Raw genomic sequence first — 19,030 nt, 5'->3', positions numbered from 1 at the left:
CTATTCGAAATAATCTAAACAATGTGGTGCACACTTTTAAATAACCCGCTACGCAGGTTAATCAGTGTGCACCACATTTTTTATGTTATTTCTTCATAGACAGTAAAAATATTACAGTCATTCCTTAAATAAACAATAATTTAACGGACACGTATAATGATAAATCTAAATTAAAATCTTTCTCTTTATCGTATTCTATTTGAAATCTTTAAACAATCATGACATTAGGGGAAATTATGTACTTTTATTTATATTAAATAAAAATAAAAATAAAAATACTTTACTAATTTTTATTCCAATACTAATTATTAGTAACTAAACAAAATTAAATATTCCAGTGTTCACAAAATTAAATGAATTAATATTAATAGAACAACGAAGCGCAGTTATCCATAGGAAATTTACCTTCGGGTTTTCACCGTATACCACCTATCACTTTCTTCGCTGATTAATACCGCTCATATTTTATCTTTCTGAAGTAAATTATTTTGGTTTTGTATACTTTATCTATGCTTGAGTTTGTTTTGGGTAATAAATGTTAGCTATGCTCGGTGCTCGTATTGGCTCAATTTGTTTCTGTTGATGGTAATGATGATGAAAATTGAATTGAGTGTTTAACGTCCAGTGGCATATAGTATATGCTTTATCAGGACGAAACATGTTAATCTTATATGAATGTAAAACCTACTATATACTAGACCAGGGACTTTCTATACTAACTTTAGTATAGACTGTTCCTGACTAGACTAACACGCTGAGCCAGAGTTTTAACGTGCTAGTTCAGAAGGCAACAGTCCACAGGAAGACATGTCACTCAGGAAACATCTATCTGAATGCGAGCCGACCAGTCTTTGCTCTCCCTTCTAAATGTCGCATGCTTAGCGCAGAAGCAGCAAATACCGATTTTCAATTCTTTGGTTTGACCTGATTGGGGATCGAACCGACGACCTCCCGCATTTTGACATTTTTAAGGTCACATTATAAAGGTGTATTTACATTATTCAGGCAAAATACTGGTCACAAAACAATGAATATAGCAGTTACCAAATGACTCATTTATGCTCATTTGCCTTTGCACAAGGAACAACACCTTTTAAAAAAGTGTCTTGTGTCCTTAACAAGAGTAGGAATGTCAATTATAACAAGCAGTCCTATCACAACCGTCAATATCACTACGCCAACATATCCAATGCTTTGAGCAGAAACACGGTTATCGGGGGCGCTCGTTAATTTTCTTTTATACGATGACGTTTCCTTTCTGTCAACTGTTAGTTCTGTCTGTATTTGATCTATTTTTGCTTGTAATTCTTCCGTTGTAATAGAACTACTAGCAACAGTAAGAGAACAGGGACAGTAGCATGTAGACGAAGCTGTCCCACTCACAACAAGGGATGACGTCATAACTCCACTGCTTGAAGTAGTAGCTGAAATATAAATATTTTATTAATTTCCTGTCAGCACACTAGTAATGATGATCTCTGTTAACTTTAAGGATTCAATAGGCAATGGGCGGTTCAAATAATATGAGGAGTTAATTGCTTAAAGTTAATATATACCAACAGATGACTTGGTTAAAAACAAGCTTCTGAATGTGTGAGAAGGCCCAATTGAGAATTTTGCAAAGAATCAATATCATCCATTTTTATGATGAAATAATGTTTAATATGGGAAAAGCAAAGTTATATAAAAAATAAAACCAAATAGATTTGCTTCCAATAATATTCCAACCCAAATCTACACGAATATTTAATGCTCAGATTTATGTGTGATTCATTTGTTAATATCTTTAATTTCGTACATTTATTGTTTATAATAGATTATTCCCTAGATACCTTCTACATCTTTTTGTAGACTAACCGCTCTCATGAAAAGCATAAAAAGGTATTCATTTAATAAAGTTAACCACACTGACTGTAAAAATGTTCAATATAATTCTAAGCAAGAACATATATCAGTAGGACATTTTGCCCCGAACGCAGTACCTTTTTCCATTTAGAAATTTCCATGATCAGAGATCCGTGAAATCGAGGTAAAAACTGTAATTTGGGATAACTAAAAAAATCACATCAAAATGAACATGTGTACAAAGTTTCAAGTTGATATGGCCACAACTTCACCTTATTCAAACTACCTTGAACAAAAACTTTGACATAATACGAGACGTACAAACGGCGGACACCCAGAAAATAAAACCCAAACATTTAATGCCCCATTTTATTGTAGGCGGGAAATAATTATAGATTATATATACACTGTATAGCAAATTGAACTAGAGGCTCTAAAGAGCCTGTGTCGCTCACCTGCATTTTCAACAATGGCTATTTTTTTTTTTTAGTAAAAATCATCATTAAAGAACCTAACCGACAATTTAAGTCATGTTGGAATATCAGTAGATCTTATCCTGCTAAAATTTTTTCCTTTTTAAAGTTTCTATTTTTAGTATAATAGTTTTCAAGATAATAAGCAAAAGATGCAAAAAATGTTAAAATTATCATAAAATGGGCAATAAGGTGTTGACTAAAAATTTCAGCCGTTCTGGCTTATTTGTGGATCTTGTCTTGCTGATCATTTGTGCTATTTAAAATTTCTATCTATCTATTACCGTTTTTAAGATAATAGGCAAAAATGGAAAAAAATCGTCATTAACTTCAATAAGGAGTCGACTAACAATTTCGGTCATGATGATTTATTTGTTGATCTTGTCTTGCTGATCATTTTTGCTATTCAAAGTTTCTATCTATCTAATATAGTTTTTAAGATATTAGTAAAAAACGTAAAAAAATTATAAAAATCGTCATTATAGGGCAATAACTCTAATAAAGAGTCGACTAAGGATTTCGGCAATGTTTTGACTTATTTGTAGATCTTGTCATGCTGATCATTTTTGCAATTTAAAGTTTTTGTCTATCTATTATAATCTTCGAGATAATAGCCGAAAACTTTTTAAAAATGGTAAAATTCATCATTTAAGGGCAATAACTCCCACAAGAAGTCGTGTGACTGTTTTGACTTACATGACCAATAGGTAGAGCTAACCATTCTGAACATTTTAGCCTGTCAGATTTCCTCTATTTATAGCGGTTTTCAAAATAATAGGCAACACTTGCATTTTACCCCCTATGTTCTATTTTTAGCCATGTCGGCCATTTTGATTGGCAAGCGGGGTCATCAAACACATTTTTAAACTAAATACCCCAATGATGATTGTGACAAAGTTTGGTTGAATATGGGTCAGTAGTTTCAGAGGAGAAGATTTTTGTAAAAGTTAACAGACGACGACGGACGACGGACACCAAGTGATGAGAAAAGCTAAAAATGCTAAGAAACGATAAGTTGCTCTTAATTCAGATGTGTATTCTTCAAATGAATGTGCACATTTTAGATAAACTGCCCCTTTTTTTTATCTACAAAGAAGATCGTATAATGTCCAGGGTGCAAAGACATAAAACCTAAGAAAATACACAACCAAAGTCTATAATAAAGCTTTTATTGCTGTTTTTCATTTTTTCAAATTTAGATAAAATTTTAAGCAAACTTGCTCTTTTCTTTTGAGAATTTTGACAATAAGAGGTGTGTCATATCAAACATATTCATCTATGTTTAAGTTATTGATGAGCTATCGTTTTAGTTCAAACTTAACACGCAGTGGCGGATCCAGAATTTTTTATAAGGGGGGCCCACTGACTGCCATAAGAGGGGGCCTGGTACAGTCATGCTTCAGTGATTCCCTATATAATCAACCAAATTTTTCCCACGAAAGGGGGGGGGGGGGGGGGGGGCGCCCCCCATGCCCCTGGATCCGCCTATGACACGTCTACCCTTCGTGTGACAAAAAAATCTGACTACACAAATTACTCGTTCCTTGAAAACAAATAAGAATACCTACAAACAGTTTTAGTCGTTATATTTTGTTTGTAACGCATACATGTACATTGTTTACTTTATTTTAAATGCATTGCAGCTGTTATTCAATAAAATTGAGAATGGAAATGGGGAATGTGTCAAAGAGACAACAACCCGACCATAGAACAGACAACAGCAGAAGGTCACCAACAGGTCTTCAATGCAATGAGAAATTCCCGCACCCGGAGGCGTCCACCAGCTGGCCCCTAAACAAATACATATACTAGTTCAGTGATAATGAACGCCATACTAAACTCCCAATTGTACACAAGAAACTAAAATTAAAAATAATACAAGACTAACAAGGCCAGAGGCTCCTGACTTGGGACAGGCGCAAAAATGCGGCGGGGTTAAACATGTTTATGAGATCTCAACCCTCCCCCTATACCTCTAGCCAATGTAGAAAAGTAAACGCATAACAATACGCACATTAAAATTCAGTTCAAGAGAAGTCCGAGTCTGATGTCAGAAGTCTACATTTACAAGTCATAAATGGAGGAAAAGGTGTAGTGATTTCATTTTCTTATTCAAAAATATATATTATACTTATACATGCATACTTTGACTGCTGAGTAATTCAGTTGATATCATTGTCGGATCGGAGCTGTAGACTGCAATATGTGTAGTTTCACTCAATGTTGACGTTGTTATATCGCTGATGTATGATGATGATGACGTTGGAACTACAGAAGACGAATACATTGGGCAATAATAATTTGATATTACCGGTGTGGTGGATGAAGTTGCGTCATTTAATTTGAATATATCTGAAATATAAGCCAAATAAAGAATGACATTAACAGTTTTATTACTTCAATATCATAAAGATATGTTCCGATTATCAGTAATACTCATATGACGGTCAATACCATTGTGTTTAAAATCTAAACGATTCTGTCAAGTGGAACATTTACCCTCCAGAATTAAATCAAAAAGTTTTAAAGAAACATCATTTAAAGCAAATTCTTTTTTGTCCTGTTTAAACTGTTTTTGCTGTACACTAAACTATTTGAAATTCAGATAAAAAAAAGTATTACGTCGGTGATGAGTCCAGTTCGAAATTGTTCAAGCGGGGTGAGGGTCATGCATATCTGACGTCACAAAGCCGTATTAAGCAATTTTAATAAGAGTTTCGAAGATTGACACACGGAAGACTTATAAATGGAATGCCTCTCTTTATACAAATGTACACTTCTATTAAGGGCATACGATACAGTTACAGGGGAAGAAATGACGTTGCTAACGTAATATGTTATTTTTCGCGACGTCAAACGGCGACATATCGGGAAAACATACATTTTTCGAGTGATTTTTAAATCATTAGCTTGAAAAACGAGTACAAGGACCACTCGTTTTTAAAAAGGACATTTGACTGAACACTGGATGAAGACTATTTGTTCCAGTTTTTATGAAAAAATCACCGATGGTTTTTTTAAAAGTAGATAAATATGCAGCAAAAAAGCCGTTTTTTACCAAAATCATGAAATTTTAATAAAAATGAACTATTTTCAAAAAATTGTTACATAAATTAAGAGCATACTTTTGAAAAGCAGATATTCCAAATCTTTTTACAAAAATCCGCATGTGTTTTTCATTTTAAAACAAAAAAGTTAAGTATGCCTGTCCAAAGGATAGAAATGTCTAACAAACCGAAATTTTAAGTAAATGTCTAAAATTTCGACCCCATTTATCTCTAAATTTAGCACATGAAGGTATAATTTTTATTACATATTTGAATTAACTAAGTGAAAAATAGCTTGTATGCAAATTGTCGTAAAAAATTCACCGTGGGATCAAAACTATATCGTATGTCATTAAAGAGAGTTTGTCTACAAATTTAAAAAGCTCAACTTTACAAGCTACCAGCGTGATGTTTAAGTTTAAATGTGTCTTTTATGTTTATGACAAATATGACTCGGTATTGCTATCTCGTAACTTGCATAGTTATGTCATGGTTTATTAGGTTAATGAATATTGTGTTCCAAATTATAGTCCGTTAGAATCCTTTAGGCCTCCATGAATAAATAATTAAAATAACTCAAATAAAGATTCTTGAATTTCTATGTTTATTATGGGGTGTATTTTTGTATACAGTTAAATTGACAAACACATTTGGTTTATTAATTTTTGCTCAGGTAATTAAAAACGTGCCGATATGAAAAATAAATAAAAAAAACATATAACGGAGAACAAAGAGGAAAATAACCAAGGGAGCAACATATAACTAAAAACTCAGACAATATCATGGCAAAATGGAAGAACGAAGAAAAGACTAAAAAGGTCACAAAAGACTAACTACCGAAGAAACTCCATATCAAGCAACATGAACCCTGTAAAAACGAAGCATTGAAAAAGTATAACAAAAATATCGAACTCCAAGCTAAAGTTGCCCACCCAACTTCTTCATACAGACTTCCAGTTCTTGTAAATATAGACAAACCAGTAACTATTCTAGCAGCTTCACTATAACATATATACATGTCAATAATTAATGTATTTTGATATCAAGATGTCTTTTGGTTAATTTTGTCTTTGGGTTTATAGTGTGTACATTCATATTGACATAAGAAGCAAATATGACTTCCTCTACAAAAACACTCAAATCTTTGTCTATAATAATATTACATATCAACAGTATTTGTAATTGAAATTGATCGTGTGGTGGTAGAATATTTGCGTTTTAATAAGTCACTCTATTACATCAAGTATAGAAGATAGGAATAAAGCCTGAAACATATGGTCTATCAAATGTGTGCTAAGATACAAGAAAGACGAATATAATGATAAGCTGTATCAACACCGATATGAAAATTTTAAAACATACTTTTTATGAAAACAACCTGAGGTGTTCTCGTGAGAGATACGCCACCAGATATATCATAATAGTGCCTGTAACACTTAACATTTCCAGTTTCCAATTTTCGTTGAAATGCTGAACACATGCCATCATTATAACACAATTTAGCACATTCTTCTAACGATGCGGTATTATCTATATCATCATTAGACCCTATCCCAGAGGGTACATCTGTTGATTCAATCGAAAGCTCGTCATAACAATCACCAGCATCTAAAGCAGGAAAAAACGTTATTTATACTTATATAGTCATACGATATTTCGTAGACAACAAACATGTAAAAGTTAACTTTAACTTTTTAGTTACTAGTATATAACATATTGGGATTCGTTTTAGCTCAGATTAATAAGATATTCGTTACGTTACTTTAACCGATCATTGATTTACTTGTAAAGAATTCAACAATTAGTCACATTCAATACAAAACAAGACTAATGCCGAGTTTTTTAAGGTAACATGTACGCTGATCATAACTGATCATTCCTTTCACTGAAGCTAAAAATCTTTGACACTAAATGATCCTTGTGCAATGAGTGCTGTAAAATTTCAAACTATCGACAAACAGGAAATGGATGCATGGCGGATGTTAAAATTGCTTCCTCGCTTCAATTCAACATTATAAAGCTGGATCAAATATTAAATCATTTCCTTAAAAGGTAGCCAAGAAAAAGTTGACGAAGATTTCACTTGTACAATGAGTTTTGAAAAATTTCAAACAATTGGCAAACAGGAAGTGACTTAACAGTGGATAAAAATTGCTTACTCGCTACAACTTAACATTGTTAAGCGACAGACAAAATACGAAATCATTTCATTCAATACTATCTAAGAAAAGTTTGACTCAAATTTTTCTTGCACAATGAGTATTCTAAAATTTCAACGATCGACAAAAAGTGAATGCACGGCTAATGACTCGCTACAACTCAACATTTTCAAGCTGCAGACTAAATATGAGTTCATTCCTTTTCATAGAAACCAAAAACACTTCGAAGAAAGTTTTCTACCCAAGATCTTTCGGACGGACGGAGTCGAGTGGTTAATAGACCTGCTTTTGCCTTTAGCTACGCAGGTAAAAATATGTCATCTTCCTGAGACCATATTTACCCATCCTTACCATTTGACGTATCTTCACATATGAATGGTTGAGTATTGGAACATGCATGTATAGAAAACGTGTTGTCTGTAGAGTTAAATATCACACAACCTTCTGAGTTTCCAGTTGACGTTGACCATTGATTAGGATTTATAGTATACTCATCACATGTATCCCATACTAAGCGAACTGGATTTATTTCTTGATGAAGTCCAATCCATAATGTTTGACTAAAACAGTGACAAAGAAAACCATGTAAATCTATTGTAAATATACACAATATTTATAACGGTCTTCATCTAACATCCCATCTCTCTCTCATGGACATTAAATCGAATGTTGATTTAATTGTCAAAAACCACCAATCATAATGGCATTCCTCTTAAACTTATGAAATATACTAGCTGCGGAACCGTAGCTATTAGGTCCTTGTGATATTTTTTGACAATTAGCGAACCATAGATATCACAAGGACCTAAGAGCTACGGTTCTGCAGCTAGAAATATACAAAATACATAGTTTAGTTTAAGGTAGCACTACAGTCAGAATTTTCTGACTCCAACCAACAGTCTTTACAGATTAATTTCTCCAAAACTACTCAATGGATTTTAAAAATCTTTAACTCATTTTAAAGCTGAAATATAACTCTTTCTTAATCTATAGATAAATTTATTTTTGGTATGATTAATCTCAAAATATAGCTCATTAATTGCCAAAAAAGTGGTCTTCCAACTTGGATGAAAACGGCACATTCAGGTCAAATGGTAGTAAAAACTTGTTTTCATCCCTTTAATCAACCATTCACAATCTACAAAACCGTGTCTCAGATTTTTGATATATGCCTCCAGTAATAAGATATATTATTTTTACTGCTGGATGCCAAACCTCATTTCACATTTCATCTTTGGAGACCTATAAAATCATTTAGAAACAAATTATCCAAAAACTGGGACACGGTATTGTAGAAAATACTCCCTTCAATCACATATATCAAAGTCAAGCCAAAGGGGGTACCCATAAAGTTTCTATTTTCATTTTTTCCTTACAATTCTCATGAAAAATTGTTCTGAGAAATGACCTTAAAACTGAATTTCCTCTTAAGAACCCCTATAAATGCCACATAAATACAAAAATTCCACTGGGAACACCCCAGGAGTGTTCTGACACCATTACTTTATCAATAGAACCACACACATTGTGTCTTTGATGCTCTAATGCTGTAAAATTTGCATTTTGTGTGCACTGTATAACACTAACTTGGCATTTGGCGGGAGTTTGACGTCACAGATTTGACCAACATCTGTGATGTAGTAATTGAATAAAGACAAAGCTCCGCCTCTGTCCAGACAGTCTAAGATAAGAGAATAACAGGATTGGCCAGCTGCATCATAATTGATATTTAACATCATTATTCTCACAATAAAGAATAATTTTCATTTGAATTTTAAAAAGAAATATAATATGACCATGATGACTGAAATTAGCTAAAATATTAAAATTAAAATACATGTCCATAAAAAGATCAAGACCATCCCCTTCTTGAAAATAGACTGTCCAACATGATTTATGAGTTTCATGGAATTAAAAAATTTCACATAAACTTAAAATTAGTTAAAATGCCTAAAATTATTTTTAAATGTAGAAGACCAAAGACGAGAAATTTATACAGGCAGTCAGAGGCTTTCAAAGATACTTTCACACTCTTTTCCATAGTTTTTTTTTCATTTTGGTAGATTTTTTCCCTTTAAATTTTTTCCTATTCATATCTTTTTCTTTTTCTCTGTTCTAAACTTCCATGTTTTATAAATTAGTTTTGTTGCAATGCAATGAGATATTTATCTTGTGGTCAGGGATTAACAGCTGGACACTGGTACCAACAGATGATTGACATATTAGCCCCTCCCAAATGCCTATATATTTAGATTAATTACATGTGCTTTTATTTACATACGTTCATTATCAATTTACTCCCTGTTGTGATATGATAATGACTTTGGGATTTTTACAAACTGTGCAGAATAATACTTACTTCAAAATTATGTGATAAAAAAAATATCTTCAAAAAATCATTGTTAGACTGTAGTGCTACCTTAAACAGTATTTTATTCAAATAAATTGAATTGGATTGGGCAACAGGCAAAGCCTATGTAAGCCCTCTCCATAAAACAAGATACAATATATTACATTCAAACAAAACAACACATACACAAACATAATGACAACACATAATTATTTTTCAAAACTACCTCATAGCTGACTGGAAGGATGCTTCAAATAGTTAACTCAGAAAAAAAAATATTAATATTCTAAGTAATAAACTCCAAGTTGATTAAGAGGCCTTACATTAAATTAAAATGGCTCCAGTGAGCTGTTCAATATTATTATTATAAAAATTCATTTTTCCAAAACAACATGTTTGATATCATGTGCTTGTTTTTACTAATTTTGAAGAATAACGACAGTGAGTAAATAACCATATTGATACAATAAAAAATAAATAACATAAAAAAAGAATTTAGAATGTAAATAAAATATATATATATATACAAAAGATGGTTTGAATGATAATGAAAATAGAGGTGCATTTATTAGGTTTTTTTTAGCTTTTATAATATCAATTATTACAAAATACATACATGGTCAATTTCCAGGAAATTGCACGAAAAGCGAAACCGGGTGCGTCGACAGGGTAAAAAAATTATCATAGATACAAGGATTAACATTTTGTACGCCAGACGAGCGTCTCGTATACAAAAGACTCATCAATGACGCTCAAATAAAAAAAAAGTTAAAAAAGATAAAAAAGTAAAAAGAGCACTGAGGAGCCAAAATTCCGAAAAGATTAGCCAAACAGCAACTAAGGTAATCTATTCCTGGGGTAGAACATCCTTAGTATTTCGTCTAAGCCTAAGATAAGCGTCTCCTACTTATGCATGCATCACGTCACAATCGGGAATATGTTTGTCATAGTTTCTAGTCGTCCATCTGTGTCAATATCGAGGAAAGATCATGATACGAAGCAGACCTACATTCGGTAGTATCCTGAATCACAAGTGCACAGGGATATATAAGAATGAGATGTAAGCACTCATCGAAATGTGGGTTGTAGAGTGACAGAAAATTATCAATATACTAGTATATGAAAGTTATTTTTAAGAACTTTGCAAGTTGGGTTTTTATTTTGTCTTTAAGAACAATTTGTATGAATTCGCCTTCATATGAGTACAAAAATTAGTCGGCCAGTAGTAGGGCATAACTAGTACCCATTGGAATATCGACTGTCTGCTGAAATATCAATCCACCAAACTCAACAAAATGATGTTGATCAATAAGTCCAACATTTGATGATATCTTCGGTGAATTTGTTTTTTGGAATCAGTGTGGTTCTTCAGAAAGTAAGATTTTGCATGACCTAAAACAAGAAATGTCGTTTCTCATTTTTGTAGAAAAAGCTCGGATTTTGTGATTTTCAAAAATCTCCTCTTTCTAGTATAATGCAGGGGTATATATTGGATACCCAGTTTTGCTGTGAATTCAAAGTTATTCAAAATAATGGTTTTGCAATTAAAACTATACTGTTTAAGGCTTTTTCTGTTTTAACAACAACATATTGTCGTGAAGAGAGATTAAAGCATCCACAACCTCGTTCTTCTTGAAAGGGTCAGAAACAGTTACCAGTTTTGGTTCATCTGGCTCGCGCTTTACGCATTTTTTGTCATAGTCCTCACCTGCTTCCATCAGTAACCTTGTTATCGTCTTCCAGTTAATGGGCTGGGTAATTCAATATTTCGGACTTATGGCTAACAACTCACTATGCTGTACATTGTTTACGATGCCAAGGTCACCAGTTATAACATGACCAGCGGGACAATATTTGTATGGGGACAATGCACAAGAGCAATCGGTTGGTTTGGATTTTTTATCCTATATAACCTCTTGTGGTTGAAAATCTTAGAAGCATTAGGTTTGGTGTAACCCTGATAAAACGGAAATAATAATTTGTTTAAAAATTGAGATTCCAAATGATAAAAGTTTTTCTTTCAATCGAAGATCAATATCTAACACACCAAGTCATAAACACTTAGGTAATCCCAGGACGAAAAGTTAAATGACTACGTAGTAGTCATAAGAAAATTAAAATTTAAGATGAACAGACAGAACTTATAAAAAACATTGTATCTGGTCTATATTCTACCTATCTTTCAGTATGCTTTTGAACGCGGGACAATTGTGGTCTTTGCTATTCAAAGAAATTAAAAAGTTTTAAACTGCCAGATTATAACCGGATTGCCAATTTTAATTTATAAACAATATCTATATCTAAAGACTGACTGGGAACCCTTACATACTAGAAGATACACAAGAAAACTAAAATAAGTTATATACAATAGTCTTGCCCACAATATTTGTGGGATGTAATCCCCCCCAACTATACAAAGTACAACTGTTTATCCACTGCGTAACGGCAATGAGTTAATATCTATTTTTGTAGACTCTCCTTAGCAAATTCTTCGTTTATCCATTCGTCTATCAGAGAATGAAACAAATTGAAAATTCTATCCGTACCCTTGATACCCTATCTAAGTTCAAACGAACTTTGTTGAATAATACATTCGAAACAAAGATTGTACATGTACCTGGACATTTCATGTATGGTCCATGGAAATTGAACGTAACCTTGACACAGCTGCTAGTCTCATTTCTAAATAATGATCTATTTAAATCAAATATAATATAGTCCAAATTGTTTATGTGGTGCTACTCATTAGGATACTTTTCTTTTCTTCTTTGTTTGCAGTAAATACATCAATATTAGGAACGATCTACAAACTAACATTCGTCGCATTCAAATGACAACTAAATCGACAATTGCTCACTTAGAGTAGCCAAGATTTAAGATACAAGGAAAACTGAAACCGGTGAAGAAGACTTAGGTCTTTACATTTATCAAAAAATCAAAAAGATTCCTCGTAGTATAATCGCACAAGACACAAGCAAACAACTATCAACGGGTCCACAGAATTCCTTTTATTTGTTATTTTTTTCTATTTATTTTTTTTTTCATTTTTTTTTCTAATTATGTTTGGTTTTATCTTTCGCACTGGGTGAAATTACCTCTATTTACAAATATCTTCAGGTAGATCTACTCAACTGCGCATGTTCTATATAATTATTGTAATTGTTATATTATGTAAAGAAAAATACTTCATAAGTGAGTAAATCTTACTATACTGTATGTACTATCAACTATAAAAACTTTTTGTTTGGCGTTTTTGTCAGATTTTTTTGCATGTTTGTTTGAATTTTATTTTTTTTTATTTGTGTTTGTATGTCTGTAAAAGAGGGACGAAAGATACCAGAGGGACAGTCAAACTCATAGATCGAAAACAAACTGACAACGCCATGGCCAAAAATAAAAAAGACAAACAGACAAATAATAGTACAGATGACACAACATGGAAAACCAAAGACTAATCAAAACACGAACCCCACCAAAAACTGGGGGTGATCTCAGGTGCTCCGGAAGGGTAAGCAGATCCTGCTCCACATGTGGCACCCGTGGTGTTGCTTATGTTATTACAAATCCGGTAAATAGTCTAATTCGGTAAGTCACGTTCGTGAAAAGGGAGGGTATTGTAGTTACGACATAAGGAACATATCCGATATCATCTGTGAAACGGTTATTCCATAACGGTCAACCAACTCGTGATGGCGTCCGCAAAATTTACGAAGGGATGACTTCAACTTCACCATTTGGAACTCTTGGTTTAATAGCTTCCTTGTGAGCAGCAATCCTCTATCAAGGAAATCATGATAGGAAACACAAGCCCGGGAATATCGTATCAATTGGGAGATATATACTCCGTATGCAGGCGCTGCTGGAATGTTGCTACATAGAAATGGAAAGTTCACAATTGGGAAGCTGAAATCATCTCTTTTGTCGTAAAGTTTTGTTTTCAACCGACCCTCATTGTCAATTTCTAGATGTAAGTCAAGATATGAGGCAGACTTAACTGTATCTGTAGTATTCTTTATCTCCAGTTCGATGGGATAGATTCGTTCAACATAGTCACCAAATTTTGTATCATTTAGTGAGAGAACATCATCTATATAGCGGAACGTAGAGTTAAAGGATATTGCTAACTTCTTATCTTTCTTCCTAAGAAGTTCCTGTATGAAGTCAGCCTCATAATAATAAAGAAACAAGTCGGCAAGAAGAGTGGCACAATTGGTTCCCATTGGAATTCCGACAGTTTGTTGAAAAACACGTCCTCCAAACGTAACAAATATGTTGTCAATCAAGAAATCAAGCATCTTGATAATGTCAGTTTCAGAGAATTTTTTGTTTGAATCAGAGTGATTCTTTATAAAGTAGGATTTATCCCTCCCCAAGACAAGATACTTGTATCTACGTTCGCCATTCTTTATAATGAAACAAAGTAATACCAACTCTTTCATTTTGTCTTTTAGTTTGGAATGGGGAATACTTGTGTAAAGTGTAGAAAAGTCAAATGTTTTAATACTATTGTAATGTGTGATTACAAAGTTTTAGCTGCTGGATCTAAATTATTGTCACGTCTGAAAATTATGTCTGTTTGGGTTGCTCACACAATTTTGTCAATATAACGGATCTATAAGCAGCTGTCATAAAAATGGGAGGCTTAGCTAGCTATACACCCAGGTTTCACACACCATTTTCTTCAGAAAATGCACACCATTTTTTTTCTTTAGAAAATGGTTGTAACAAGTAGGAATATGAGAGTTTTTACATTTGTTCCGTTGGCTGATATAGTCGAGCGTTTGATTTTGTTAGGATTTATGGACTTTCCCATTTTTTGAATTTACCTTGGAGTTCGGCATTTTTGTTTAAATACTTTAGTTTTATCCTATTTGTATCTTTCAACAAATGTTTATGTTTCTCTTAATTAGTCTGAACAAGGCATACTTATATCCTCTTATTTAGACAGTGATAATGTGATGTTGGTTGTTTCTGTTAGATGTGCATATGAATAAGCTAAATTAAAACAGAATACGTATGGGGAGAATAATTCGGTGTGTATGTGTATATCCCCAAAAGTCATCTTAATATGTGATCCCGACTCAGTATTTTTTTTTCATCTATTTCATGAAATTAAATATTCATAACTTCATTCGTCCATTGAGCTATTTATGAACCTGTCTGGTTTTAAGCGATTAAAAGCTTTCCGTATATATTGTAGTGTATACGTCGTTGGATGTCACATGTTGTTCTTTTGTAATTTTGTTAGCTTTTCATATTTTTGTAGGTTGGATATAACCAAATTACACATTATTAAATTATGTATAAGTAAGTCCTGTTATGTGAACATCCATTCTATTATTAAACTAAATACCTGATTGGATTAGCGTCTGGTCTGACTGATTCAACATGAGGCATAATAGTATCTGATATATTCGTCATTTCAATAGAACTATCGATGATTAGTAAAGTTCTGTTGGTCCTTTCACATATTTCTCGAGCTGATGCCCATGATACAGCCGTATAATGGTAATGGTATCGACACAAATGACGTGTATCTAAAATGTTAATAATAGATAGGGTCCTGACAGGGAATATGATCCCATATCACATGTGAAGCCTGAATAACAACTATATTAATATACTAGAGTGTACTGATTTCAAATAATTTTTGTTCACATGGTATATGGGTCGTCTTCCTTGTCAATTTTATCAATTGAATTTTAGAATTAGCTGTGATATTTCATTCCAGTATTGCGTTTTGTGTAGTTATATTAATCTTAAAATATTATGTCCAGATACTTCCAAGCTTTAAATAAGTCAGAAACTATCAGGTTTTTCTTTATTTTATAAAGATTTCTTAGAAACACGATTTTAAAATTAAATTATTTCACTATAGTTCAAAATGGACGACTCTAAAGTACACATATTATAGTTATGTAGCATCTATGTAGCAAACAAAAATAATGACCGGAAATATTAACTTTTTTTAGTTCAGTTGTTAAACTTCTGACTAGAAGCAACTACGATTACTTTAACTGATTTTATATTAATAAGAAAAAAAAAAAAAACAAAAAAAAAAAAAACTCCAAAAAAAACAACAATATAAATAATACTTCTTATAATGATAATTATTATTGAACTTAAATTAAATGTCAATTTCCAAATAAAGAGATACTCACAATCTAATGCGTCTGTTAGATGAAGATACAATGTTATAACACTCAGAAGGGTTGATGACACCATTCCCTAGAAAAGACCAGTATCATTCACTTAATAAGGTTATGTTGAATGTACAACCATTTACACAAAATTTACCAAATGATGTGGATGTGGAGGCTTAAAAACATCAAGTGTTGCTGAGAGCAATCGGTCAACTGTTACAAATTGTGACCAATCACTGATCTATCGACTTGTATTGATCAGAGAAGCTATGAAATGTGTTATCTGCAAATAATCTACTTAAAAGGATAAGACTTTCATCAACATCATTAATATAGATAATAAATAAAAGAGGACCTTCTTTATTTATATTGGTTGATTGTTATTTGCTAATCGTCTAGTGGCATGTATTCAAGACGATAACAAACATAATTTACAGTTTATTCAAAAGGTAGGTTTTGAAAGATAGACCGAAGGATGCCTCTTGTATGTTTTCGATCGAAATAGCTGTTTCCTCAAAACGAGCCAATAACAGTGGTGTCTTCAAAAGTTTTGTCAATAACAGTTTACTGACACTTCAATTCAACAAGATTCTGAACCCATAAACGTGTGGATTATTTATATTTCTCTCTGACAAACGCAGTAAAACACCAATGCTCTATCTAGGAATGTATTATTTTACCAGATTTGTTGCCGAACAATTATCGGAGTGAAACATATATTTTAGTTATGTAATTCTTATCTGTTTCCTAAACAGCAATTACATTTTTTCTATCCAGTGTGGTTTGTCACTTCAAGTGTATCGTCTATATTCTTGATCATATTTTATTTGCATTTTATCAATTAATTAATTTTGTTTCTGTTTTGAAATCGGACACAAAGTCAATGAGATATCAGAATTCATTGTGCGTGTCTATTTCGTCAGAAATGTCAGGACAAAAAGGCGATCATATTTACATTAGTTTACGCCAGACCACTCTGTAAATGGAATTCAATTAACTTTAGATCAATTTCTTCACAGTGAAATTTTATTCAGATTTTATCACGTAAAATGATATGTCATAACAGAATCCCACCCTGTTTTAGCACAAGTACATCTCCGGTTAAATAGAAGAGACAATTTATGTTAAAGTGCATAGATACGCGAGAGTGTAGCGTCAAGAGATTGTTAAATTTGACACCAAAGCTTTGTTTCGAAATGTTCGTGGAATGTACACCTGTGCACGTTTCAGGGTATAAATTCTTTTCACGTTTTCTACAATCATGTTATTAGTGGGAAACTTATTTTCTAGATTGATATAAATATTAGATATCAACCATTGGTTATAATAAAACCAATTATTCAGAAACAATGCTTCAATTTAGGTTGTTATCAGTTTTGGTAAAGAAACAAACGCAATGGTAAGATAGAAAAAAAAAAATAATAAAGGGCTATTTTTCTTCGCAAATCCCTAAAACGTCTACTAGTGATAGAAAACCAATTTCGATAAACAAAGTCCACAAATTATCAATCAGTAGAATGAATAAATAATAGATAGTAAAGTAAGAAATAAATTAGTGCAATGTCCTAATCAAAGTAGGTCCAAAACACTACAGAAGTGTGGTAAATATAACTTAAAAAAACCCCCAATAAACAAGAAAACAAATTGGACACAAAAAAGATATTCAGCACGTATATAATGTGTACAAGATTGGAAAAAAAAAGATTTCTGAACACGCCATATAAATCCAATTACACGCACAAAAGATATCCAGTACGAATATAATGTCTATAAGAAAGTTATTTGAACACGCCATTTTTGAAATATGGTTGTGGTACTTATTCATATGTGTTTAGTGGAAAATACAATTGTTAATAGAAAGTTTCATTTGTATCTTACAATTTTTCAAAAAAAAATTCAATAACATATACCGATTTCCAAGGTATAATTCAAAAAGGGGAAGTCCCTAAAAATTCACGAAACCGGCGTTTACAGAAGCCGAAGAAAATGTTGGGTTAAACCCGATTTATTTTTAGCTTGCTAAACCCCTCCAACTTGTTTGACAGTTAGACATTTATATATAGTTCCGTTATATTGACAAAAGATGTGTAAACATACATCATTGAAATACAACATATTAACTAAAATAAATAATCCAAGCAAACATAAAACCAAATTGCACACACAAAAGATATTCAGCACGTGCATAATGTGTAGGAGATTGGAAAAGAAAGTTATTTGAGCACGCCATATAAATCCAATTACACACACTAAAGATATTCAGAACGTATATAATGTCTATAAGATTGGATAAGAAAGTTATTTGAACACGCCATTTTTGAAATATGGTTGTGGTAGCTTGCTAAACCGCAAACTTGTTTGACAGTTGAACATGTATATAAAGTTCCGTTATATTGACAAAAAAATGTGTAAACATACATCATAGATATACAACATAACTAAAATAAATAATCCAAGCAAACATACAAATAAATCTAACAAAGAAGCAAAAAAAAGTGTTTGTAGTTGAAAGAAATTAAAATCTAGTACAGTATATTAAAGCACATTTTCCCGATAAAGTACAAATCAATTAAAATATACATACGAGGGTACACAAAATGGAAATAACACTATAGAGTAATTTTATGCGTCCAAAGCGCCTCTCTAGATCCACACGTACCAAAAAACGCCCAAAACCAAAAATTCGAAAGCCGGGTGCAGAAATACCGAACCACTTCAAGAGTAATACGACCAAAATAGACATAATTGTACAAAGACAATGTAAGGGAAAACCGCAAAAGTTGATATGTGATACACAACGTTAGCACATAGAATATATAACCTGAGACCATCCTGTATCATTTGTGAAGTTGACACTGAATATTCATCTTTTATGTCTTTGTATTTTCCGATTAACTCTTTGAGTAAAAGGACGAGACGTTCTTTGACAAAACATTGGCTCATTAAGATTTTGCTCAGACACCGATGCCGTTTTACTAAGTCTGAGAAGCAGTTGCAAGGTCTTGAATATCGC

The 19,030-nt window shown here is 32.5% G+C and overlaps 1 protein-coding gene across 1 annotated transcript in view; it reads right to left on the bottom strand.

Moving 5' to 3' along the window:
- Positions 1–282: 282 nt before the first annotated feature.
- Positions 283–19,030, bottom strand: part of LOC127706244 (uncharacterized) — a 31,101-nt gene continuing 12,353 nt past the window's right edge. Inside the window, exons 2-7 of the mRNA XM_052210743.1 lie at positions 16,036–16,102; positions 15,228–15,411; positions 7,876–8,084; positions 6,728–6,973; positions 4,464–4,670; positions 283–1,424 (exon numbers count right to left, since the gene is read on the bottom strand). Of these exons, the coding sequence (XP_052066703.1) occupies positions 1,063–1,424; positions 4,464–4,670; positions 6,728–6,973; positions 7,876–8,084; positions 15,228–15,411; positions 16,036–16,102 (1,275 nt within the window). The 3' untranslated portion in view covers positions 283–1,062. The remainder of the gene's footprint in view (positions 1,425–4,463; positions 4,671–6,727; positions 6,974–7,875; positions 8,085–15,227; positions 15,412–16,035; positions 16,103–19,030) is intronic.

Source organism: Mytilus californianus, unplaced genomic scaffold (assembly GCF_021869535.1).
Source record: "Mytilus californianus isolate M0D057914Y unplaced genomic scaffold, xbMytCali1.0.p SCAF_6, whole genome shotgun sequence".
NCBI lineage: Eukaryota > Metazoa > Mollusca > Bivalvia > Mytilida > Mytilidae > Mytilus > Mytilus californianus.
This window is presented reverse-complemented; position numbering and strand designations above follow the sequence as displayed.